Source organism: Carassius gibelio, chromosome B9, assembly GCF_023724105.1.
Source record: "Carassius gibelio isolate Cgi1373 ecotype wild population from Czech Republic chromosome B9, carGib1.2-hapl.c, whole genome shotgun sequence".
NCBI lineage: Eukaryota > Metazoa > Chordata > Actinopteri > Cypriniformes > Cyprinidae > Carassius > Carassius gibelio.
Window position 1 is genome coordinate 21,131,776 of NC_068404.1, and position 26,227 is coordinate 21,158,002.

At 36.3% G+C, this 26,227-nt stretch overlaps 1 protein-coding gene across 2 annotated transcripts in view; it reads left to right on the forward strand.

Annotated features, from left to right (window-relative positions):
- Positions 1-26,227, forward strand: part of lrp1bb (low density lipoprotein receptor-related protein 1Bb) — a 257,531-nt gene that overhangs the window by 194,585 nt on the left and 36,719 nt on the right. For both annotated transcript variants that reach the window (XM_052566199.1, XM_052566198.1), the window contains 22 exons: positions 985-1,174; positions 2,233-2,437; positions 4,209-4,401; positions 6,449-6,574; positions 6,901-7,029; positions 7,298-7,417; positions 7,774-7,887; positions 9,177-9,326; positions 9,903-10,025; positions 11,915-12,034; positions 12,429-12,557; positions 12,888-13,010; positions 14,872-15,012; positions 15,438-15,625; positions 16,896-17,079; positions 17,202-17,287; positions 20,213-20,335; positions 23,636-23,817; positions 24,007-24,206; positions 24,544-24,732; positions 25,360-25,508; positions 25,623-25,716. In XM_052566199.1, the coding sequence (XP_052422159.1) occupies positions 985-1,174; positions 2,233-2,437; positions 4,209-4,401; positions 6,449-6,574; positions 6,901-7,029; positions 7,298-7,417; positions 7,774-7,887; positions 9,177-9,326; positions 9,903-10,025; positions 11,915-12,034; positions 12,429-12,557; positions 12,888-13,010; positions 14,872-15,012; positions 15,438-15,625; positions 16,896-17,079; positions 17,202-17,287; positions 20,213-20,335; positions 23,636-23,817; positions 24,007-24,206; positions 24,544-24,732; positions 25,360-25,508; positions 25,623-25,716 (3,258 nt within the window). The remainder of the gene's footprint in view (positions 1-984; positions 1,175-2,232; positions 2,438-4,208; positions 4,402-6,448; positions 6,575-6,900; positions 7,030-7,297; positions 7,418-7,773; positions 7,888-9,176; positions 9,327-9,902; positions 10,026-11,914; positions 12,035-12,428; positions 12,558-12,887; positions 13,011-14,871; positions 15,013-15,437; positions 15,626-16,895; positions 17,080-17,201; positions 17,288-20,212; positions 20,336-23,635; positions 23,818-24,006; positions 24,207-24,543; positions 24,733-25,359; positions 25,509-25,622; positions 25,717-26,227) is intronic.

The following is a 26,227-nucleotide window of genomic DNA, read 5'->3' on the forward strand; positions in this document are numbered from 1 at the left end:
TTTTCATACCCCTGCCATGCAGTAACCTTCACATAGATATCCTCCACATCTATCTATTTGAGCATAAGTACCCCAGCCTAAGAGCGTGAGAGTGTGGTGTTGACTACAGGTTGAAATGAGCTGGCTCTTTTGATGGCATCTCCACACTCGAGTTCACTCTCTTTCCCAGAGATGAAAGCCAATCCCAGCCACCTTGACTACATGCACACTTGTAATGCTGTCACCAGGAGAGGGTGAGGACGTTAATAATCCGTATTTCCCTAATTAAGTCATACATCCCCTGTTAATTACTCCCTGGCCTCTCCAACAGTTTCCTGCAAAGGCAAGCTGTCAGGCACTTTTTATTGTGAATGATTAATTAGTGATGGATTTCTGCAGAGCGTTCATAAAGTACATTTTTTAAAGAGTAGCATTTTTAGCTACAGCATCGGCGTTTAAACAATTGCTATTTCACTGTCACTGACAAAGCCTGACCGTTTTATAATATTTAGTGAGATGTCTCTTTGATTGATTATATGGTTTTGTGAGTGAACACATTCACTCTGCGATTTCAATATCAAAGAGAAAGCAAGGGGAAAAAAGTGTCCTACCAAGGTTATATTTAGAGTTAAAAATTCAAATTGTGAAATATTATTATGATATATAATGGAAAGAAATGTTATTGATTCCTGTGATGACAAAGCTGAATTTTCAGCAATCTTCTGAAACAATCTAAAATGGTAATACCACAGTTTTAAATGATCTCTCCTTAGTTTCATGTTTTCTGTGCAGCTTTTGGGAGAAAACGTGGAATTCTTCAAAATTTGTTTAATTTATAAATATAGAATTTTGCTATAAACAAAACAGCTGAAACCATTAACACACAGTGGTGTGTTCATTTAAAAAATTGTAATATCAAAGAAAACATCACTTTTTTGTGTGACATCGGTTTGTCTTATCCAGTGGGAATGAAGCACGTTGAAGCTATTGTGTTGTTTTCTATAGATGTGGGTTCGGTTGAAGGCTTGGCTTATCACCGTGCCTGGGACACAATTTACTGGACTAGCTCCACTACCTCAAGCATCAGCAGATTCACAGTAGATCAGAGCCGACAAGGAGCTTTCACCAGGCAAGCTGTTGTTACTATGTCTGAGGATGACCATCCCCACATCTTGGCCCTGGATGAATGTCAAAAGTAAGATTGTTTTTTTTGCTCTCTTAGGTATATGATATTGGCGGCCCATAAAGACTGTCAAATCACAAAAGTAACATTGAGAAAGTACTACTACTATACAGGACAAAACATACAGTATATAAATTCAGATGAGTCTTTGAGTTTGTTTTCATGTGCATTGAAATGTTTATTTGCACTTCAGAACATTCAAAAAGCCCAGCCATTGGTCATGTGACATGCAAGAACCAATGGCGTTTGATGTGATGCATATAAAAAGTGCCATTTTTCCGCTCCAACAGAGGGAAAGATTTCATTCACTACAGACTAAACAAAATGGACACATCCACTTGATAGAGAAACCTTTGTGGACACATAATGCGAAAGAAAATTGATTTCTATGTCAGGAGGAAACATATTGACTTTTAAAATCGAGAGCAAATTGATTCGTCACACACAGGAAAACTGACAAATATGGAATGTCAATCAGTCAAGAAAGAAAACATTTTAATTAGTTTGACCTCTTCAGATGAGCAGGGCACCATGTGAAATTTGTTGTGTATGGAATGTTTTTATTCCCGACCCAGCAGAGTAGCAACCTCCCAGACATTGTGGATGGTATATGCACTTAAATATCCTCTCCAAAAGAACCATTTAAGACTGATGAACAGCATTGATATTCAGAAAGATGTGCCGAGGCTGAGTTCACCGACTACATTAAACCCTCAACCTTGGGGAGAATATGCTTACTTGGTAATCTGGCACTTTTTCAAATGGACTACAGACTGCTGTTAATTAGAATCTAACCTGAAATGATTAATTGGCATAGAATGTCAGCATGTATCACTAATTTTCAATTAGTCCGTGGAATTAGACTGTAAAAGGAATTTGTAAGAGGAATGTCAAATAGGCCCTGTGGCCTTTCTGTCCACTATTATTTGTGAAGTCAGTGATATTTCCTTGCGCCACAGAGCCGGTTTAAAAATACCAGTAGGCGACAGTATTGAATCATTTTGTCTTACTAGAGCTGTCTGTAAAATCGCATTCATTCCTCTAAATTTTTTGTCCCGTGTATTTTGTAGCCTCATGTTTTGGACCAATTGGAACGAGCAGCGCCCCAGTATCATGCGCTCCACTCTTGCTGGGAATAACATGAAAGTCATCATTAGCACAGATGTGTTCACTCCTAACGGACTCACAATTGATCATAAAGCGGAAAAGCTGTATTTCTCTGACGGCAGCCTGGGCAAAATTGAACGCTGTGAATATGATGGCTCCCACAGACATGTGAGTATCATTCTTTCTATCTTTTGTGATGTTTCAGAAAACATTTTTTTTTCAATAAATAACTCTTCTACAGCATTTATTAATCTAGGTTGATGTGCTATTTAAATAGTTTTCAAAAATAAGCAGTATTTTATCAGTTTTATAACATTTAAAGTTAATAAATACTAAATAAAAATAGTTCCAATGTTAGTTCATTGCTAGTAAATGCATGTCTAATGTTATCTAATGGAACTAATACACAAAGAAACTTGTCAAGCGTTACCACAAACTTTAAGAAAATTAATTATTATATGTTGATTAATTAATCAGATTCTTCAAGATTAATTGCATATCAGTATTTGTTGAGAAAAACTCAAAATGAAGATACTTCAAAGATGTTATTCTTTTATAGCTTTTTAAATAATGAATCATGTTAAATTAACCCGAGTGAATTTCCTGTTCCAGTTAATTCTACATTATTATTTTCTTTATTTGCTTCTTATTGTTTAATGGAGTGCTTTTGATTAGTGGGAATTGCAACCACCAGTTGAAGTAATTCCTATCCATTTTTTAAAACAGCAGCAGGTCTCTACAACCTCAACAATAATGACTTGATGACCTCCCATAGGACGGGGCGACCCTCTGGGATTATTAGTGTCCTCTGATGTCCATTGACCCTTTATAAAATCAGCTCAATCGTAATGAATCATCCACTTTAAAGAAACATGACAAAGAGTTAGAGTTCCTCAGCCTCCCAATTTAAGCGCACTAGTGGTAATGAAAGTTTATTTTGAGACCCCTGCCGGGTCGTCCTATCAACTAGCCAATTAAACTGTAAAGAATTAAGCAAAACTAAATCAACATGGCTTTTGGCAAACTGCCTTGCAGTTGGAATCTCCCAACTGGTTTTAGCGAAGGGGTTTGTGTGGTGGAAGCTTAACGGTACGCATGGTTAGACTTTCTCTGTCACACTATGAGGTGCCATCATTTATATCACATCCACACAAAGAGGACTATTATTACAGATGTAAATTATTTGGTAATGCCCATCTGAACTGCGAGCAAATGCATGTGGCTATAGTTTTTAGTCAAAAACTGTATTTGACATCTATTTGATCAGATAAACAGAGATGATTAGTGCTGGAGCAGAACGCTTGCACCCCTAAATTTAATTCTGAATCAATATGCTCCATCAAAAACCATCTGGCAAGCTCCCCCACCCCCCCCTCGTGTATCTCCAGTTGTTGTTTGCTCAAGCTGGGCTCTCTTAATCAACACCTGTCCTATTTTTCCCACCATGGTGGCAGGGCTAATGTGATCACGGCTACAAGCGTGTTCCTGTTAATGTTTGGGTCTCTGGAGCTGTGGGACATTCTCCAGCCCCACAGCCTGGAAACTCCCAGAAGGAGTCGTGTGATGTATATCTGTGTCGGTCACCATGACACCTGCATTAACACTCGCAGGATCTGAGCTAAACCGGCTGCTGGGGGATTATTTAAAGCATGTGTCCTCTACCTACACATTAGTTTTAGTCCTCTCAAAGAGACGTTTCAGTGGTCTTCAGAGTTTGTTTTTGTCCCTTGTTTTTAATTTTAGGCCATTGGTTTGATCCTTGTGTAAAATGCATTTTTCTAAAGGACTGGTGGCTAAATATTTTGACTACTGGATGGCTGAAATTTTAGGATGCAAGGACCAATATATCAGTACAATACATGGCAGCATACAAATAAATGTGAATATATATAATCTGTTAACAAATGCTTTATTCTTTACCCTCTGTATTTGTCGTCAGGTGATTGTAAGGTCAGGACCTGGCACATTTTTTGGACTTGCTATCCACGGAAACTTCATTTTTTGGTCTGACTGGACTCGGCGGGCTGTGCTACGAACCAACAAGTTCACGGGAGGAGATACTAAAGTTCTCAGGGCTGATATTCCCCACCAGCCAATGGGAATTATAGCAGTTGCCAAAGACACTAATAATTGTAAGTATACCGAAATAAATGACTGATAAATTAGAATGGACTTATTTAGTAACAAACTAAATTGGAGAAATAATTAATTAAAAAAAGTCACAGAGGACGCTCTGAACTGTCACAAATATGAAAAGTAGGACATTGGGAAATCGGTTTAAGAGACTCCCGACGGTTTCTGTTTGTGAGCCTGCTGTGAGGGGTTTTCTCCTCTCATTTGTTTGATCATGCCATATGATTGCAGCTGTCTGCCCCTAACCATTTTTACCTAAGGAATGTTACCAGTCAACACCGCTAGAAAGATGTGAAGATAACTGCTGCTGTGATCAACAATATGAGCTTCTTACAGAAATCATTCTTTCCTATTCTTTCATCTGACACTATGCCAAGTTAACACACCACCTTTGATTTTTGAGTCTCTTTTCCATATTCATGCTGAGTCACAGCACAATGAATTAGAGATGCTGGAGGCTCTTCATAGGTATGGGTGCTTCATACAGCTCCCAGAGGCACAATGTTCTGGATTCATAACGTTCCCTGACAGTCTGGATGTTCATTTATAAGTTCTTTGATCGGTCTGATTAAATGGACAGTTCTTTTATACGATTTTGTTTTTCATTATAACTACATATTACCTGCATAATAATGGGTAAAACTTGCAGAATGTCTTTGTGTCTTTAATGATAGCAGTCAGGCAGCATGAACCAGAAACCTGTTCTCCAGCATGATTTGAGATCTGTCCTAAGAACATCTTGTGCTTTAATGGATGTGAGAACATCTGACGTCTGTACAAAGCAGGGTTATTAAAGTTAACTAAGACTCAAACTAAAATGTACACCATAAAAATGCTATTTAAAAATGTAAAAAATAATAGCTTTAACTGAAATGAAATAAAGTATTGAATCTTTTTCAGATTTCAAAACTTTTCAGCTAGTTGACAAAGCAACAGTTTTTCATTTTAAGTTAGTTTAACTTGATTAACTAAAATATCAAAAAATAAATAAAAATTAATAATCTATCTATCTATCTATCTATCTATCTATCTGTCTATCTGTCTATCTGTCTGTCTGTCTGTCTGTCTGTCTGTCTGTCTGTCTGTCTGTCTGTCTGTCTGTCTGTCTGTCTGTCTGTCTGTCTGTGCTTTAATGGATGTGAGAACATCTGACGTCTGTACAAAGCAGGGTTATTAAAGTTAACTAAGACTCAAACTAAAATGTACACCATAAAAATGCTATTTAAAAATGTAAAAAATAATAGCTTTAACTGAAATGAAATAAAGTATTGAATCTTTTTCAGATTTCAAAACTTTTCAGCTAGTTGACAAAGCAACAGTTTTTCATTTTAAGTTAGTTTAACTTGATTAACTAAAATATCAAAAAATAAATAAAAATTAATAATCTATCTATCTATCTATCTATCTATCTATCTATCTATCTGTCTGTCTGTCTGTCTGTCTGTCTGTCTGTCTGTCTGTCTGTCTGTCTGTCTGTCTGTCTGTCTGTCTGTCTATCTTTTTTTTAACAATATACAACACAATGTTAATCAAAAATTAAAAACTACAATGAAGAAAAAAAGCTTAACTGATAAAACTGATTCAAAAATGTAACAAAAACAATAATATTATCTCAATAAGACTAAACTAAGATTGGTGCTAAAGAGTAGCATGTTTAATATTTGCATATTTGATTTTAGTGACCTAGAACTAGAGCAGAACAGTGTAGTTTTCTTCTTCCGTTTAAATGAGATTACACTTACGTTTAAAATTGTTAAAAAAAAAACCTTTTTTTGTTTTGCTTTGGAACTGCACTTTGTATAAACTCCAGGGTATTCAGTGAATAAGCCCCTGATGTACTGCATTTGTCAGTGTAGTCAGCTCTTTTTAAGAAAGCAAACCTGTTTTTAGCTCAAAGTTTTGTGGATTGCTCACTTCAAAGACTTTGGAATGACTTTTCTCTGTTCATGTTTGTTTGTTGCTTAATGTTGTTATTAAGGCTTAAATATATATATATATATATATTGTTGGTAAGGTGCGTGATGTTCCCTTGTCCCTATGTTTCAGGCGAGCTATCTCCATGCAGGGTTCTGAATGGTGGCTGTGGTGACCTGTGTCTCCTTACTCCAGATGGCACAGTCAACTGCAGCTGCCGAGGAGAGCGGATACTGCTCGATGACAACAGATGTGTGTGTAAGTTTCACCATGCTTTCCTCAATATGAGTCCCTCCATCTCAAAAAGATGTGAAATTATTTTGCTTCATTTATTCCATTATTTGTTTTGTACAGTATTTAACTAATCATCATCATGCTCAGAGGTTTAGGATTTGAAACTCTTTCGGTACCTTTTTTTGCTATGGACATGAATTGTACAGTACTTCAAAACTTTTTGTCTTTTTTTTTTCTTTTTTTTTATTCAGAAGTTAATTAAAATTGCAGATAAATACATCTTTTCTATGATTAGCATAAAGTTTTGTGTGTTAGATTCTTCTAACATAATTTTGTGTTCTCTTTTTTAGCAAAATCATCCTCTTGCAACATCCACACAGAGTTTGAGTGTGGAAATGGGGAATGTATAGACTACCAGCTAACATGTGATGGGATTGCCCACTGCAAAGACAAGTCAGATGAGAAAATGCAATATTGTGGTAAGCAGCCGATCGCAATGCTTGGCTGTATGTACTCCCTGCTCCTGCATCATGAAAGCAGTAAGCACGCAGAATTGGTTTAAGGTGGCAGTTCCATTCCCTGAGGCTTCAACCTAATAAAATGAGCCACTTCTCCTTACTGCTTTCAACCAGAGGAGCAATTGGGAATAAGCCCAGAGCAACAGAAAGAGTAAATACAAGAGAGGATATGAAGCTTTTTTGCCCTGATGTGAAAGATTTGCTGTGCCGTTGCTTTCCGTATCGCTAGACAACAGGAGCTGCCGAAAGGGTCACCGTCCTTGCTACAACAGGCGTTGTGTGGCTAACAATCGCGTTTGTGATGGAGTGGACGACTGTGGGGACAACTCAGATGAGGCATTTTGTAACAGTAGGTATCTTGTCTGCGGAAATTATTATTTTGACATTTTGCATATACATTTCACTTAGTGAAGTTATTTATTTTTTTGCAGTCTATAAAAGAAAATAGGCAGCAAAAAAATATGTTGTGCTGCTAGTAGGTTTATTTCGGCCCATGTTAGACCTCAAAAATGACACCCAATTTTCAAGCTGTGAAAGCATTTCACAAGTAATTTTCTTCGGAGCTGCCCGGTCTGGAAGACCCTGTTATCATCAGTGAATTGCGGTGCATATCATACAAATATTGGCGCACAACATTTCATTCAAGCACACATCGAGGAGCTTTAGTCTCTCTGTCTCAGTGTAAATGAAGTGTCTCTTTTCCAGATGTCACGTGTGCTGCATCTGAGTCATCCTGTCAAGATGGAACTTGCATACCAATATCCTCCTGGTGCAACCAGGTCATCAACTGCGCCGATGCCTCGGATGAAAAGAACTGCAGTAAGGCCATGTTGCAAAGCAGCACACGTTCTCCATATCCTAATGTTATAATCAATGCCTTGATGTATCAGACTATTATAGACTACAAATGTAATGCATTCATAGATAGAACTGAGGATAAATCAATAAACTGTCATTAAAGGTACAGTTCACCCAGAGATCTTTATGACTGTCCTTCCTCAGTGGAACAATAAATGCACATTTTTAAAGCAAAAAAACAACAACAACAAAAAAACACTCTTTCCCATATAATGAAGGCAAAATTACAAAAAGCACCTTAGAAGTATTTTATAAGCAGGTCTGAGGGACTATATTCCAAGTCATTTGATGTCATATAATTTTTTTTGTCTGTTAATTAATATTAATTATTAATATTAATAATAAATTACTGGAACTTTCAAATTAAATGACAGCTTTGATATCAGGGACAGCCAAGTCGTAGACTGCATGACTTCTGAAGTCCATTTTGGGGCTTTGGAGGAGAACAGTATTTTCGACCAAACAAATTTCAAATGTCTGTTTTTCACATCATATGGCTTCAGCCGACTTATATATTGCCTTTTAAAAGTTTAGGATCAGTATGATTTTTTTAAAAAGAAACCTTTTAGGTTTACTAAGTCAAAATCTATTTGGTCCATAATAATCTGAAGTGTCATTACAATTTATTTATGCAAAGCCAAAAATTCAGCAGCTATTACTACAGTTTTGTAGTATCACATGGTCCTTTAGAAATCATCCTTATATACTGGTTTAGTGCACAAGAAATATTTTCTTCTTCTTCTTCTTCTTCTTCTTATAATTATAATTATTATTATTATTATTAATATTGTTATTATTATCAATGTTGAAGACACGTGTGCTACTTAATATTGTTGTGGAAACTGTGAAACTTCTTTTTTGGGATTCTTTGATGAAAAAAAAATCAAAAGAACATAATTTATTTGAAATATAAATCTTTTATAACATTATAAATGTGTTGTTTACTATTGCTTTTGATCTATTTAATGTTCCCTTTCTGAATAGTGCAGTTTATTACTTTAATGGTGCTTTTTTTTTTGTAATTTTGGAGACTGAGCTCTATTCACTTTCATTACATTGCAAAGAGTGACTTGGATAATATTAAGAAAATCATCTTTTGAGAGTCGTATGGACAGAAGTAAAATCTGGGTGAACTACTGTTTTCATTTTGTTTATGGATTGTGTGTGTCTGCATGAATGATCATACAGCTTGGAATCATTTTGTCATCTCTTAAGACCTAGATCACACTGTCTTCCCCCTTTCTTTTCAGATCACACAGATTGTGCAGATTTTTACAGGATGGGAGTTGCAGAAAAGGTCTTTGTCAGTTGTAACAGCACCTCACTCTGCGTTCACCATTCGTGGCTGTGCGATGGAGCCAATGACTGTGGAGATTACGCCGACGAGAGGAACTGTCAGGGTAACGCTCACCATAACACTAGCTTTGCAGCTTTAGGAAGCCAGGTTCCATTAAAATCGAATTAATTTTGTCGAAACACTATTTATGAAAGAGGTAATGAAGCAGAGACAAGCCCTTGTCTTTTTCTCCATGCTTGAAGAGCCTCAAAAGGTGCGCAAGGCTGATGAATAATTATTGGTGATTGTCAGACTTGCGAAGAGCAGACATTTAAACACTCCCGCAAGCTGCGGTCCCTTCAAAACCACTGATGAAAAGGTGGCTTGAAAATTAGTCTTGGCAGGTTTCAGCTTATTACTCATTAAGGTGTCAGTGGTTTCAAATAGAAAGCAAATGTGGAATTTATCGAAGAAGACCTGTCTGAATGGAGATGTACTTTTAATGAGGCAAGTGCACTTTTACACCCTTATAGTTCCATAGAGAATTGCATCACATAAATATTTAAGCTGCCTGGGAGCGATTTTAGGGAGGGAATAATGACCCAAACAACCGCTGGACCAAATTCTCTCTACACTAAGCAAATCTTGGACTTATTTACGCTCTCCATAATCAAACCCGTATTTTCTCTGACTGCCGCAGTCTCCCACGGGCAGAAATGTGCAGAGGGCCACTTCGCCTGCCCCAGCGGGAACTGCATCTCCAGCGTGTGGCTTTGTGATGGGCAGAAGGATTGTGAAGATGGTGCAGATGAGTTCCAGTGTGGTAAGCATGACTGGTATTAGTCTCCCATTGCTTTCACTCCGCTTGATTTCTCATGTGGAGCGAGAGATTATGGCCCACCTCTTGAGATGAGCTTTGAATGCAGAAACCAATTCAGCTGCTAATACTGAGGTCAAGAGAAGCATTTTCAGGTGATAAAAACCAATCCCCATGTGTACCTGTGCCCTTATAGCGGGATCCCTCAAAGCATTTTCAGTTTACCAATCGGTTGTATGTAACTCAGATAGATTATATATTATACATTTAGAAATTGTAGTTTTAGTTATTTCTTGATTATGTATGTATGCATTTATTTATTATTGAATAAATGCATGAATTAATGAATGAATGAAATAATGGAGAGAGACTGTCCCGATGGCAGTGATGAGTTTCACATCTAATGTGGACATGCTGCTTTTTTAGAATTGAAAGGGTGTTTTTCTCTTTAAGATGACATGACATCTTTGCTCACCATCAGCACTGTGAATGGAGATAGGATATCTGCAGATATAGCTAAAGAGCATCAGACAGTCGAGGAGAATCATGGGAATTTGAGACCAATCTTTCCTGCTGCGACCCTCATTCTCCATGCTCTAACCCCAGGAGTGGACCACTCTAACTCTTTTGGCAGGAAGAGTCTGTCTAGAATAGAACTGAAAGGAGAAAAAAAAAAACGTGGCTTAGATATGAACTGTCATCTTTGTCATCTGCTTTCCTGCTATCGCAATTTGCACATGCATGGGCATGTTTTAGTATATAATTATGTTGACGTATAATTATATTCCATCAGATCTGTGAGATTTCTTGATCATAAAAGAATTTGATAAAAAAGGGCATGTTTTAGGCATGTCTGTTGAGGTGTACAGGACTATTTAAAAGTTTAAGATTGATAAGTTTTTGTAAGTTTATTTTTTTAAGTATTCTTATGCTCACCAACACAAAAAACACAGTGTAGGCCAAAATATTGTAAAATATTATTACAATTAAAGTGACTGTTCACTATTTTAATATATTTTAAAATTATTATTTTTTCCTTTAATGTCAAAGCTGACTTTTCAGCAGCTTTTACTCAAGTTTTCAGTGTCACATTATCTTTCATTCTAATATGCTTGAAATAGTTTATATATATTATATATTATATATATATATATATATATATAGATTAAGTAAATTTTTTAATGTCCCTTTTTTTGTGATCAACTTAAAAAAACATTCAAACAAACAAAACAGGAAAGGGGAAGCGATAGACACACAATCCTTTTACAATATGTAAGAAAAAAAAAACTTTTATGGTCATTATTTTATATTGTACAAAATGTTTGAAGAAAACATTGCTATGCATCAATAGTACAAGGTTTAGCCTTATTCAACCGTGCTGTTGTACATACATACACAACTTCAATTCATTTTAAATCCATATATGAGCTGAATTATTATTTTGTCAACTTTTAGAAGTGCACTAGCATGTAGACATATCAGAGCTGAATGAAAGCAATCAAAAATAATTTTCAAAGGGTAAAGCTTTTGCTCAACACAAAGAGCAGAGATAAATGTGTCTGCTAGTTCTATGTATTTGAGATGAATGACAGGATAAAAGTGTGATTGCACAACAAAAATGCAGAAAACAGTTATTCTGCTGCTTTATTGCATCTTTGTGTAAAACCCACTCTAACAAAGACTGACGTATTTATGGCGAGAGGTTTTGGAGTGTTTTGTTGCTGCTGTTTTTAGAGAGCACAAGTAATGTAATCCAGAGGTCTGCAACCAAGTCTGCTGAATTTAGAAATAAAGAAAGCATCTCGAAAAGAATTCGGCTAAAGATGAGTCCTAAATTGTGGATGTCATTTTTCTAAGTACTGTTATTTGTGGCTCTCAAACTCCTTTGTTGATAGACTCCTCCTGTCTGTGGAACCAGTTTGCTTGTTCGAAGAACAAGTGCATAGCGAAGCAGTGGCTCTGTGATGGTGAGGACGACTGTGGAGATGGGGTGGACGAGAGCGTGGATCTCTGCGGTATGCATGTGACCTCTCCTTCCATTATTTGCGACTGTAAATATTGTTTTTTCCATGCCTCAAAGGCAGCACAATGGGCTCAATACAATGCAACTATTATAAATTGGGCAATTATGAAAATGCTATCATGGTTTAGTATATTAGAAAATATTTGTAGTAAACAAATGTTTAATTTGGATTGTAATGAAATGTCAGTAAGATATAAATGATATTGCAGTGTTCCTAATTTCAAAACTTAATAAGCCACACGGAACATCCAAATGTATGCTGTGCATTTGTTAAAAGCTTTCACAAATTAATGTGTGATTCCTCTAGATATTCAAGTAGGCTGTGATTTATAATCAATGGACCTGAGCAACATTTAATGGTGCATTACTAACAAAATATTCTCCAGGCTCAGTGACCTGCGCCCCAGGGTTATTCAGTTGTCCAGGCTCGTATGCATGTGTCCCCAAGCGCTGGTTGTGTGACGGGGAGAGAGACTGTCCCGATGGCAGTGATGAGCTCGCGGCGGCCGGCTGTGGTAAATATTCACATTGATCTGTTTAAAATGTCTTCTGCATGTCGATGTGTTATCGATGAAAGCTCCCTTCAGGTGTTCTTCTAGCAGCGATATCGGCCATTCATTATAATTGCCTATTTGATACGTGCTCGGGTCAGGATATAAAAACTCAATGACATTTAAAGAATAAGATATGCTTAACCATAGGCACTTCATTAGTGATGCGTTTTGTAACTTGTTAGACTGCAGGCTCTGGTAGAGTTGGATTTGGCAGATATGACTAGTACCCCAAGGTGAAATAAGTCTTAGTGAGAATTAATTAAGCTCAAGGTTCTGATGTTTACCCTGCAGCTCCAAATAACACGTGTGATGAGAATTCCTTCAGATGCCTTAACAAAGGCTGCATTCCAAAACGCTTTGTTTGTGACCATGATGACGACTGCGGAGATGGCTCGGATGAATCGGTTGAATGTGGTAAGCATCTTTTCTTGAAATCTGTCTGAATGCCTAATATTTATTAGCTTTTTCTATATTCCAAAAGTGTAGACAAACCGAGAAGCAGAGCTGTTGAGAAATGCATTTTTCTACCTTTACATGTTCTCCTAACAGTTTACATTAAGACGTAATCAACTGTGTTTACGTGATTACTCGTCAAAATGGAAAATTCAACATCATTTTGTGTGTAATTCTCCATTCATGCAACATGAAAGAGTACTCACGTTCTGTGAGACGAGTTTTCTGAGTGTGTATCGGTGTCTGCACTCAGAAAACTGGTCCGAATTGAGCTCTCTCTTGCATCGTCAGATATATATATATGTCTGCTCTTCTCTTACTCCCACATATTGACATTTTAGAAAATTTGATGCGACGTGCAGCAAGTGAATTTTAGTTTATGTCCTGCTGGTTCATATGCACACATCTAACCTCCTAACCTAGCAGCAGATTCATTCTCAAATTGAATGAATCGATTGCTAAATCGGCCCTTCCTAATATTTTCATCTCGTTTTTATTTGTTGATGAAAATGTCAATATATATTTTCATCATAGTTTTTGTCATTTAAAAATAGTTTGAGTTCATTGTCGTCTCATTGTCGTAATTGAAAAAATGTCGCTATTGAACATTTTGTTGAAAATTATTCAGCAACGGAATTAACACTAATTTGAGCTATTCTGGAAGAGTGTTGTAAATATAACTTAACCACTGATTTTTAGTTGTGCCATCTTTTGGAAAACCAAACAAAGTTAGTTTCATTTCAAAGAACAAAGAAAGTTTAGTTTTCGCTTTCACAATAAAATAAACTGAAAAATGTGTAAGCGAGGGTGTTTTAGGAGGGTATGGAACAGTCTTAACTTTTATAAAGAATATCTCTTTAGTAGATCTTTAGTACAAAGAGCTTGTAATACTCCAAAGAGAAAGGAAAAATTGCACCATTTGACCCCTTTAAGGGATATAAAAAAGCTAATTTTAAATATAAAGTAAACTGAATATCACAAAAATCAACATTGAAATAGTTAAATGTGCAGTATTTTAATGGAAAAGTGAGGCATTTCTCAGTTAATTAAAGCTCTTTGAGCCTTAGGCTGCCCCGTGCTTGTATTATTTGTACTATACATTCTTAATGAAGAAGTACTTTAATTATTGGGGTTTTCTAAAAATGTTTTAGATTTATTTTTTACTTAAAGCTAAAACATATGTGGGCTTTTTGATGGAGAACTCGGGCCCTGGTCTTTACAACATGAAAGGACAGCCTCTCCACAGGACCTCAGCCCCTGTTTATACAGTAGACTAGAACTGCACTAGAACTTATTGAACAGAAGTTAAAATATAAAATAAAAAGTCTAGGAAATTATTCATAACAAAAAAGAGTTCTCATTAGTTCTTAGAAATTCTAACCCAAAGTCATTTGCAGATTATTTTCTTGAAAAGTAACATCATAAACCTTTGTTGTTTTATATTCATCTTCAGGGTTCACATAGTTTATCCAAACATTTATAATCTGTCATAATTTACTAACACCTTATGTTATTTAATTTTATCTTGGATATTGGATGTGTCTTCTTTCTTTGGAAAATAAAATGTATTTTATCCGAATATCTGGATTTCTCAAGTCAAGTGGACAAAATTGTATAGTAGTTTTAACATTTTAATTGTAAAAATACCATATTGGACATTCCACTAAAAATCTGCCTTTTGTGTCCCATGGAAAACATTTTTATCAAATCCGTTTTAAAATGAATGCTGACAGAATTTAGTTTAGTATTTTTGTGTGAGCTATCCCTTTAAGATTGGTAGCAAAGTGTGTCACTATGTTGACAGTCCTCACTCTTTACGCAGTGTACCGCTCATGTGGGCCGGATGAGTTCCGCTGTGCTGATGGCAGATGTCTTCTCAGCGCCCAGTGGGAATGTGATGGTTACCCAGACTGCCCTGACCACTCTGATGAGCTGCCCCTCAACCTCAAATGCCTGGCTGCCGGTAATGGCCCAACAGAGCTGTGCCTGAAATATGTTTGACTGATGGATGTGAGGCTTACTGAACATCTGAGGGAATACAAGCGGCCAAGGAACATCATGGATAAAAGCAGGGGGCTGAAGTGGATAACTTTGACCTGCGGGGATGGCATGTTTTCAGCTGAGCATACCAAGCATTTATTTTAAAAAAGCCTTGCACTTACTGGCAGTTGCAGGAAGCTTGAAATAAAATTGGGATTTTGTTGGATTGCAACTTTTATGCCCTCTAGCTTTGCAGAGTTAAAGCCATCCAACCATTCATGCTTTATCCAAAAGCACTTTTTACATTCACAGCTTGGTTTTCAACATTACAAGTCTGTATTGTTTAAATTGCTTTGTACTTTTCCTTAATTTGTTTCCTTTGTTTGCACTTTCCTCGATTATTTCCAGAGAGCTTATGCAACAGTTCTTTTTTCATGTGCTCAAATGGCCGCTGTATATCTGAGAAGAGTTTATGTGACCTGAAAGATGACTGTGGAGATCGCTCAGATGAGAAAAACTGCCATGTCAATGAATGTCTCAACCGTCGTGTCAGCGGCTGTACGCAGGATTGCCAGGATTTACCAGTGGGATACAAGGTTTGTGAGGTTTATGAATTAGATTGTTATACATTTATAGATAGATAGAAAGATAGATAGATAGATAGATAGATAGATAGATAGATAGATAGATAGATAGATAGATAGATAGATAGAAACAGTAGGTGGACAGACTAAAGGCCCTTTTTACCGCCGCACGTACCGCCACCGCAGCGTCTGTAAACTGCATTTGCAGATAGATAGATAGATAGATAGATAGATTGATTGATAGATTGATAGATTGATAGATTGATAGATAGATTGATAGATTCACATACACACACACAGTACATGTCTTTATTTCATGTGACTTTGAAGGTTTGCACAAATGTCACTGATGAATTGCTTTGCAGAAACTATTTTTTTACTGAATAAGTTTGGCAAACACATAAAGAACAAAGTAAAAAGCTATAGGAATGATTTGTCCCAGTTTTGCTTCATTGGTACTTAATTGGCAAGCTCAGATCAAGTTTAAACAAAGTCTTGTGCCTTTGGGAGTTGCCTAGAGGCGTGCCTTAAGAAGGGGGATTGTGGAGCTAATTCTCTCGAGTTACAGACACTTACTGATTGGCAAACTAGGTGTCATGAGTGCCATGTTAACATGACCTGAGATCATCAGAGTTGCTTGGAGGCAGTGTCATTCCCTGGCAGGTATCTAACCAGTCACCCTAAAAATCGATAAAGAAATCACTGATACTGTAGGTATTGTAGTTGAGTCAGATCCTGTTAGTAAAGAGTCTGACCTCATTTACTGTGGTATAAATGAAGGGATGTTGAGAACAACTGAGCAAAGAACATATCACGAGTAATTGAATGAGCTTCAAAGCAAACAGATTTAGTTATTTAAAACATTTATAATTCATTGTTATCATTGTTACATTGATAAAACATTGTTATCAGTAAAATGCCAGCACTTTTGTTCTGGTTCAACTTTTAAACCAAATGATTTTTTTATTTTTTTCAAAGGAGCAGATGACTCAGAAATAAGTGAACCCCACTCAATTTGATGTGTGTGGAAAAGAACACCATGAATGTTTTTGCCTAACATCTCTTTGTGTGTTTTAAGTGATACAGATTTGGAATGACATGCAAATGACCTCAAATCATGGCAATATTTTTTGAGTATTTTCATTAAGTTGTTAAAATGGCGCTGAAATTATGTTGAATTTTGCAGAGTGGTCTCAGCAGAGAGGTTTCTTTTTTTATTATTAGCAATTTCCTGGTTTCAAATCAAAATATCTTTATCATTTTTTTTCACAAATGTTTCTAGTGTAATTGCTGGCCGGGATTTCACCTGAAGAATGATGGGAGAACATGTGTTGACACTGACGAATGCTCCACCACACTACCCTGCAGCCAGAACTGCACAAACACTTATGGTTCCTTTAAGTGTTTTTGTGTAGACGGCTATGAAGCTTCTAGAAAAGACCCCAACAGCTGCAAGTCTCTTTCAGGTAAATATAATTTAGTGAATCCTCCCCGGAATGTGCTTCAACTAAACCTGGTGGTTTCAGGCTTTGTTAACTTGACAATTGTCCGTCTTCATCACATCAAGTCACCTTTATATTTCCCACAGCTGAAGAGCCCTTTCTTATACTTGCCGATCTTCATGAAATCAGAAAATTAAGTGTCGATGGATCCAATTACACTTTTCTGAAACAGGTAAAGCTCTACATCAACTGTTTTCTAATTACGTTCTCTCATTTATTGTTTATTTTCATACCACACTTTATTGAAAGGCTGTCCATGTAATCTTCCCAGCTCAGACTGTTGTACTGCTTCATGAAATGTTACTGGACTTCAGAGACCAGATCATAAGAGGAAACTGCTGTGTTTGTAAAAGCCTAATAGAGGACCAATTAAGCTGTGGTGACATGACTGTGATAACAACACGGTGTCTATTGTCTCCTATGCCCTTTGAAAACACTAATTGAAGTCATTAACTAGTGTCCCGGCTTGGTGGAGCTTCGCATGCAAGAATTAAAAACACTCCTTCAGTTGCTGGTCTTGAAAGTGAGAAGTATTGTTTACATTTTACATCTAATATCAGTTAAGCCCATTAATATAAGAAAAGCCAATTAGTTTTGAGATTATAACAATTAACATGAATGAATTAACCTTTTGACATTTTACCATTAAATAGTATACATTTTCTGACAGATTATCAATGGATTATAAACTTTCAAAAATGTAGTTTTATTAAATGTTATGTGAACCTGACCACATGACTCTAGTCCATCAATTAATGTTTTGTGAAGCAAAAAAGCTATGTGTTTGTAAGAAACAAATTCAATATTAAGTTGTTGTTGTTTTGTTTTGTTTTTTGTGAAAAAATCAACTTGTCTGAATCAAGAGAAAAATACACACAGATCAAGCACCGTTTACAAACAAAACAGTCCAAAATAGTTGACCATTAAAAAAAAACACACACACACTTTACTTACATTACCAAAAATTGTTCAAATACCAGCTATGATGATAATCAAAAAGATAACACAATATTCTAGACCAAAATGAACAAACAAACACAAATTCTGCAGGATAAGATAAGATTAAATATACAGTAAGTGTTGATTTTATTTCAGCACTAATTTAGTATTTCCTATATAGTACATCAGTATTACATTGATCATCAGCCTGGTCTTTGGCTATTAAAATATCAATTTAGTTTGACCAAAGTCCATTGCAAATGTTAGCCTTTTATTTTAAGGTTCTACACCACAGGCAGTATTTTCTTACAGAAATGAAAAGTTTAGTTTTTTGCTTTTCTTTTGCATATTCAAGAGTTTGTCTGACATATTATGAATGACTTTATGAAATGTCATTTTGACTTTATATGTGACTGCCATTTCTGATTGGCCTAGTGTAACAAGTTGAGTTTCCCTGTGCTATTATCCACAGCTGGTGTCATTAGAGGCCTATAGTCATTACCATCGAAATGATGATTCTTAGTGAAATGTGAGTTTCCTCAATTCGGCGCTCATTACATTATTCATACCAATTGAGGCTGTCATCCAGGGGAATGTCTATAGGGCTCTCAGAAAACTCTCCCCTTTATGGAGTAGTCTCATCAGCAATCATTCAATTTAATTTATTCCATTTTGTTTAATATGAGTGAAAGAAGGAAAGCTTTTGCACTTAAATATGAGTGGCCCCTGTGGCCTCTTCTCGACAATCGAGGTCTTTGTTGACCTCACACTAGCATAGAGCATGATCTCGTTTGCTCTGTGGAATATTAGTAGCTATTTATCGAGCTGCCGTACAGTATCCATAATTAAAGCATCGCCTGTCCCTTCAGTTTGAAGCATAGCCAGTGCAATAAGTAAGGGAAAATGTGCATTCACCTGGTCATTAGAAGCCCACTTTTATCACCCTGAATGGGTTTATTTTGCAGTAATGACTGGCTGACTGTACATTATCCTGCTCATTATTTATCATCTAACATTTAGGGGAAAATAGTGAATTACATCATAGACAACATTTTGACCAGCAACAAGATAAAAACTGCAACAATATTGCTATATTAATTTATTTTGCAGTTAATTTTACTTCTTATTGGCTAGTTATCTAACAGATGTAGTTATAATTTAACATATTTTCCTCTCTTACAGCTGTTTTTGTCTTGTAATGGTGCTTTTTCCTTCCTAAAAAAATTATTTTTTTAACTGTTCTTTTGAATTGTCTATTCATCAGAATAGAAGCCTGAAAAAAGTATATATATAATTATTTTCACCAAAATATTAAGTAGCACAACTGACGTCAACATTGTTTAAAAAATAAAAAGCATGATAGACAGACCAACCGATGGATGGATGGATGGATGGATGGATGGATGGATGGATGGATGGATGGATGGATGGATGGATGGATAGATAGATAGATAGATAGATAGATAGATAGATAGATAGATAGATAGATAGATAGATAGATAGATAGATAGATAGATAGATAGATAGATAGATAGATAGATAGATAGGTTCTTGCCATAATATAAGGCAAAGGTCTTTTGGGATCTCCTAGTGCTGATGATCTGATGGCGGTATCAGAGCTTTTCTTCATCTGTCATCATGCCCGTCGCTTGATCTTAGCATCCGTGGTGAAATGGGCAAAGGCAGGGGGGCTAGCGAGCGGTAGACTGAGTGACAGCAGTCTGACGTGAACATGACAGTAACGAATGTACCCACAGAGTTCACTCTGAAGGATCTCTGAACTGCTTCCCTGGATTCTGAAGCCAGCATCCACATGCATCCAATAGCACACTGCGTCCTCTTCCAAAATCAATACGATGAGAAGACATCAAAAGAAATGTATTCTCTGTATGTTTCATGTCTGTAATACATCCTTGCCAGATCCTGTCAAAATAAGCATATGTGGAAGTGACTAATTAAGCCTTCCAGGTAATTGAATAGACGTATAAGGTGTAACATCTCATTCTTTTTTTGTTCTTTATACTTGATCTATGCGTGCTGACTCTAGCCTTTACCCGGCTAATACATCACAGTGACTGCACTAACAGTCACATTTGTTGTGCAGTTACTTAATTCACCTCTGTTACCTCTATGTTGTGTTTCCTTCTCACTTCTGTAGGGCCTTAACAACATTATCAGCTTGGATTTTGACTACAAGAAGGAGTTCATTTACTGGATTGACTCTAGCAGACCCAGCGGCCGGAGGATAAACAGAATTCGCCTTAATGGCAGTGACCTCAAGGTGTGCCTGGTTTCTCATTTCTCTTAATAATTATTATGGCTCACAAAGGACCAACAACAATTGTAATAGGTCTGAACTAACCGTTATATGCCATGTTAGCAACAGGGAAGCGATGAAGAGGTCTAAAGGTAACATCTGAATGTTAGACATCTGTAGTCATACAGCCATAAATATAAATGCTCATTTTAGCATTATTTCAGGGACTCGTTAAGGTCACATGGTTAACGCTTAGATGCACATCTTTGCCACGTACCTGCTGAGCAACACTTTTCCCCATCTCATTAGCTTCATTGCAGGGGCCAAGAGCCTCATTTGGCTTCATTACACAGTGTTGCCCCCTCCTGATTTATCACCCCTGCTCAGCACAAGCTAAAGCTATTTGAAATTCATTAGCATTCGTGGGTGTAATCTTCAGGATTTTGGAAATAGAGACCATGCAAGCTGATACAATGTTTAGATTGGGTAGGAGACCTTTCCCATCGTTAACTTGGGATATAATGATGCAGCTCCATTGCGGAAGAACAACTTAATTGATGATTATATTAATTTATTATTTACTGACAATTACTGACAGTACATTGTTCTCCTAGTATGCTGGATAGACATGACAAAAACAGACTTACTGGTTGCACTTTATTTTACAGTACGTGTACTAACCTGTACTTATAGTTTACTTACAGTGTATTTATCTAAGAAAGTTCTGGTAACACAAGGTAACTACATGGGGTAGGGTTAGGTTTAGGGGTAGGTTCAGGGTTAGTACCTAGTTATTATGTAGTTATTGTAATTACTATAATAAGTATATAGTATGTACATGAGGAACAGGACTGTAAAATAAAGTGCTACCAACTTACTTTACAAATATTTAGCATTTAAGTACCAATATGAACACTTTAGGTACTAATATGAACCTTTAAGGTACTTAAATGCACCATTTCGGTGTAAATAAGGAATCATGGTGAATCTCTCCGGGAATAGCTTTCATACTTTTTTTTTTTTTACTGATCAAGATATAATAACAGCTTCTTCCCCAATTCCATAAGACTGTTTAATGACACTGCTACATCTGACACTTAAATCGAAGATTTATTCACACTACACACTAATTTGACTTAATTAGTCATCACATTTCAGATCGCTTACTATTAACACTTTTTTCCCCAACTTTTCCTATGTTCTAAATGTGTTCCCTAGTTAAATTACTAAGATGTGTTTAATATGACCAAAATTCTTTATTAATTTTTTATTAAAGTCATACTATACATTTATTATTTTTGTTTCTTAAATCTCAATTAATTAAACTTGGAAGATGAAGAAGAAACTCACATATGACTTTTTGATACTTTTCACTTTAGACAGCCGATCGTATCCTTACAGATGAAAAAAAAAATGATCTTGCTAACAAAAAATCTAATTCCTAATTTTTTGTACAACCATCAGACTTTTCACCTGCAGCATACAATCTATTTTACTAATACATTTTGAGAATCACTTACTTACTCAAAATTTCAATCTGTTTGTTGCCTTTGAATGATAAGATATGTGCAAGAGTCAGTGAAGTCCATGTATTTATGGATAACTTGATGAATGTATGTATATTGCCTGCAAGACTCTCCCCAAGTCTGATGTGCTGCATTCAACTGTTGAATAACAATTGTTTATTGCAAATCATTTATTGCAAACTCTTGGCATGATGAATAGGGAATAGAGTTACAGATGTTTTTCAATGCTGAAGGTGTAGCCTGAATATTCATTATTACATAATCAGCATTTTTTTACAGACTTCAGATGCATTATTTTGCACAATTTATAAACGGAAGCAAGGAGCAAGTTACAAGACTGCCCCTAGCAACAAATGTTTGGATTCTGGGAGCAGTGCACTATGGGTTTGATCACTGTAATGTAATGAGTAACTCCTGCACTGGAGCACGTTTGACATGATGCCTCAGGCAAAGCCTTTGGTGTGATTCAATAAGGGAATTTGTCTATTAATATATAATGGGCCAGTGTTGAAATGCGATATGGCCTAATCAGTTTGCATGCTGAACCACTCCATAGAAGTGTCAGTTGTATATTTTTCCTCTGTTATGTGAATACTGAAATCTATGTTGGTAGGCATCATTTAGGACGCATGCCATAACTAAAACCTTTCAATAATGTCTAAAAGATGATTTTGAATATCATATACACATTTATAAATTGCAGCTATTCCGGGAATCATTCGTCATGTGATTTTGTGATGAGTTAGCCTTCATTTCCACACAAATCAGAGCTTGACTAGATCACTAGAATACCAGAGGCTCTTTCTTTCCCACTCAGAATATTAATGTTTCCCCTCATCCTCTCATCTGGAGGCACTTTCCTGATTGGGGAAATGTTCCTCAATCATTGACATTTCAGAGAATTTTTCAAGCTCAGTTTTGCTTAAATTACTTCTGAAGGGGCGGTCTTGACAGTTGGCATGGCTACATACGCCCTGTCAGATGATGATGATAGAAAAGATCTCAAAGCTTATCATGCCTTGAAGTGACAGCCTGTGTTGGGACAGCAAAGTTTGTGTTTTATCAGCATGCCATGCAGTGTTAGCTTCAGGCACTATACCAAACAGATAGAATAACTAATTTAAAGGAATGATTTTGTAATTTTATATTCACTTATATTCTGAACCTGAATGACTTGCTTTCTTATGTTGAACACAAAAGGAGGATTTTGAAGAATGTTCTGGTCACTCTTTTCTATGCAATTACAGTGAATGAGGGATGAGTACCAGATCATTCTGATTCAAGAATGAATCATTTCACAAAATCAGGCAAATTACGTCATCCGTTGTGAATGAATCATTCTTTTGATTCGCATCTTTTTAGAAAATCGCTATCCAGTTCATACAGGTCAAAATCATTTGTGATTGACCTGGCTCACTGACTTTAGAGGATTACATTTCAGCCTGTCCTCAAACAAAGCTGACTTTAGAGGACAAATACAGTGTGGTGCATTATATGGACTACTTTTATGGTGATTTGTTTTGAACCTTGAAAGCACAATGTCCTCTTTAATGAAATTGCAAAAAAAAAGCAACAAGTCCTTGATTACACAATTTCAACTTTTCTGTTCTGCTGACAAAAGAAAACCATACTGGTTTGGAACAATATGAATATGAGTAAATAATGACAGTTTTCTCCATTTTTGGCTGAACTATTACTTTAATGACCTGTTTTCCCATTATCCTATTTGCTCATTAAAGTAGTATTGTGTGATAAGATTATAGTGACTGATCTGAATGCCACTTATTTGTTTTATTAGATTGTTCACCGAACAGCTGTGCCAAGTGCGCTTGCTGTGGACTGGATTGGGAAGAACTTGTACTGGTGCGACGTGGAGAGAAAGACACTGGAAGTGTCCAAATCCAACGGTTTATACCCCACTGTCTTAGTGAGCTCTGGCCTGAAGAACCCAACTGACTTGGCTCTGGATGCTCAAACCGGGTACAAATGCTTCCTTTTCAAATCTGTACAGTATCCTTTCTACTTCAGCACCATCAATCCAGAGAGACTTTATTTTGTCACAAGAAAAAGAACGAACGCATAGACCTCCAGAACAATGAGAATAGCTAATCTCTGCTTGAAACAACTGTGATGAGAGTTGATGAATGAGGGTCACTCTCTGTTCCTCAGGTATGTGTTCTGGATTGACTGTTGTGAAAATCCTCATGTCGGTCGCGTTGGCATGGACGGCCAAGGCCAGAGCGTTATTGTGAACAAAGAAATCTACAGCCCCTCAGCTCTGACCATTGACTACACAAACAAGAGAATCTACTGGGCTGATGACAATCACATCTTTTTTGCCAACATGGATGGTTCCCAGAGGCACCGGGGTACAAAATGAGTCGTAATTTTGTGTTGTTGTTTTTTTTTTTTTTTTCATGTATTGGATTAGTGGACCATAACAAGGCAGCAATTGGATAAAAGAAACCGCAATAAAGCCTTTCAACAGTATAATAACGCTAGGCCACAATCTTCTGTGTATATGTGTGTGGAACATGCCAAAAAAGTATAACATTAAAGATCTGTCATTGTACTTAAAGTACATTCACAAAAGTTAGACTAGAGTACAGTAAATTTGATAGTTGAAGGATAATGACTGAGTAAATCACTTATAAATACAGTAATGCAACTTTATGATGTTACATGGTATGATACTCTCTACCACAGTTCCTCACGACCACATCCAGGGTGTGATGGGGCTCACGCTGTTCGAGGACTTCATTTATTGGACTGATGGGAAGTCCAAATCTCTCCGTCGAGCTCATAAGACCACCGGTGCTAATGCTGTCGAGCTCCTGAATTCATGGCAAGCCATTAAGTCTGTCATTGTCTACCACCCACTGCGCCAGCCTGAAGGTAGAGACCGTTTTAGATAAATATTATATTGATTTTACACTTGGTTTGTCCAAAAATGAAAATGCTGTCATTATTTACTCACAGCTCTTGTCATTTATAGAAACTTAAATATTGAAAATGTTTATAAAATGTAAAGTATGTAAACTAATCATTGTTATATTATATTTATTATATTATTTAAAAAATTGTTTTAGTAATTTCTTTTTCTTTTTTTAACATTAAAACTATGAATTAAACTGTTTCTGATAAATATAAATTTAAAAAATAAATAATTTAAAATGTTATAAATGTCTTTACTGTCACTTATGGTAAAATTAATGTTTCCTTGCTAATTTTTTTGTTTATTTGTTTGTTTGTTTGATTGTTTTATGTTTTGAATGGGATGAAAATAGTCTGTATATATTATATTATATTATATTATATTATATTATATTATATTATATTATATTATATTATATTATATTATATTATATTATATTATATTATATTATATTATATTATGGACACATTTGCTGTGCTTATATTATGTATAATTTCCCTTTTTTTAGATTTTATACATTATGGCAAGAGCTGAATAAATATTCTACTACTAACTAATCACAAGCCATTTCTTCACCCTTTTTCCAGTCCCCAAACACCAGTGCCAAGTGGCCAATGGAGGCTGTAGCCACTTGTGCTTACTCTCTCCTGGTGGAGGTCACAAATGCGCCTGCCCGACTAACTTCTACTTGGCCGCCGATAACAAGACGTGCCTGTCCAACTGCACAGCCAGCCAGGTCTGTATGCCAAAATGATGATTCCATGTCATTAGTCGGAACTGAAATGATTGTTCCAGTTTGTGTTACCCATAACTGATTGACCTTTTTCGATTCGGTGGACTTGTTTTGCAGTTCCGCTGTGGAACGGATGAATGCATCCCATTCTGGTGGAAATGCGATACGGTAGATGACTGCGGTGATGGGTCTGATGAGCCTGCGGATTGTCGTGAGTGCTTAGCTTCCAGTGTTACCCAGCCTACACTGCCTGCACTGTTGTTTTTGTTTGGAACATTTTGTAATTTTCATGCAGTTTCGTAACCAGGGGTTTTAAGATCAATTCAAAAAGTGCGTGGGGCACATTATAAATCTCATCAGCCTCTATAACTCTGTTTTATAAGCCTAGTTGCTACGGTTACACTCATATGAGTCCGGCTTTAAAGTGAATCTTTCAAGAATGCCACCAGTATTGTGTTTTTGTCATACAGGTTCAATAGAAAGGCCTTGTGACAACTCTGATTATAAAAATTCTGTTTTTTGCCAGACAAATTTGCTCTTTGTTTGTTGTTCACTGTAAGCTGCTCAGAGCTCTAACTTGGGTCATGAATATTAATTGAATTATGTGGTTTTCTGATTTGCTGAAAGGCAAGACTAGAAGATGAGCACAAGCTGTGTTGAATTGCAGTTTATAGTTTGCACTTTCATTCAAAACAACTGCTTGGCAGAAGCTTCTGCTTGGT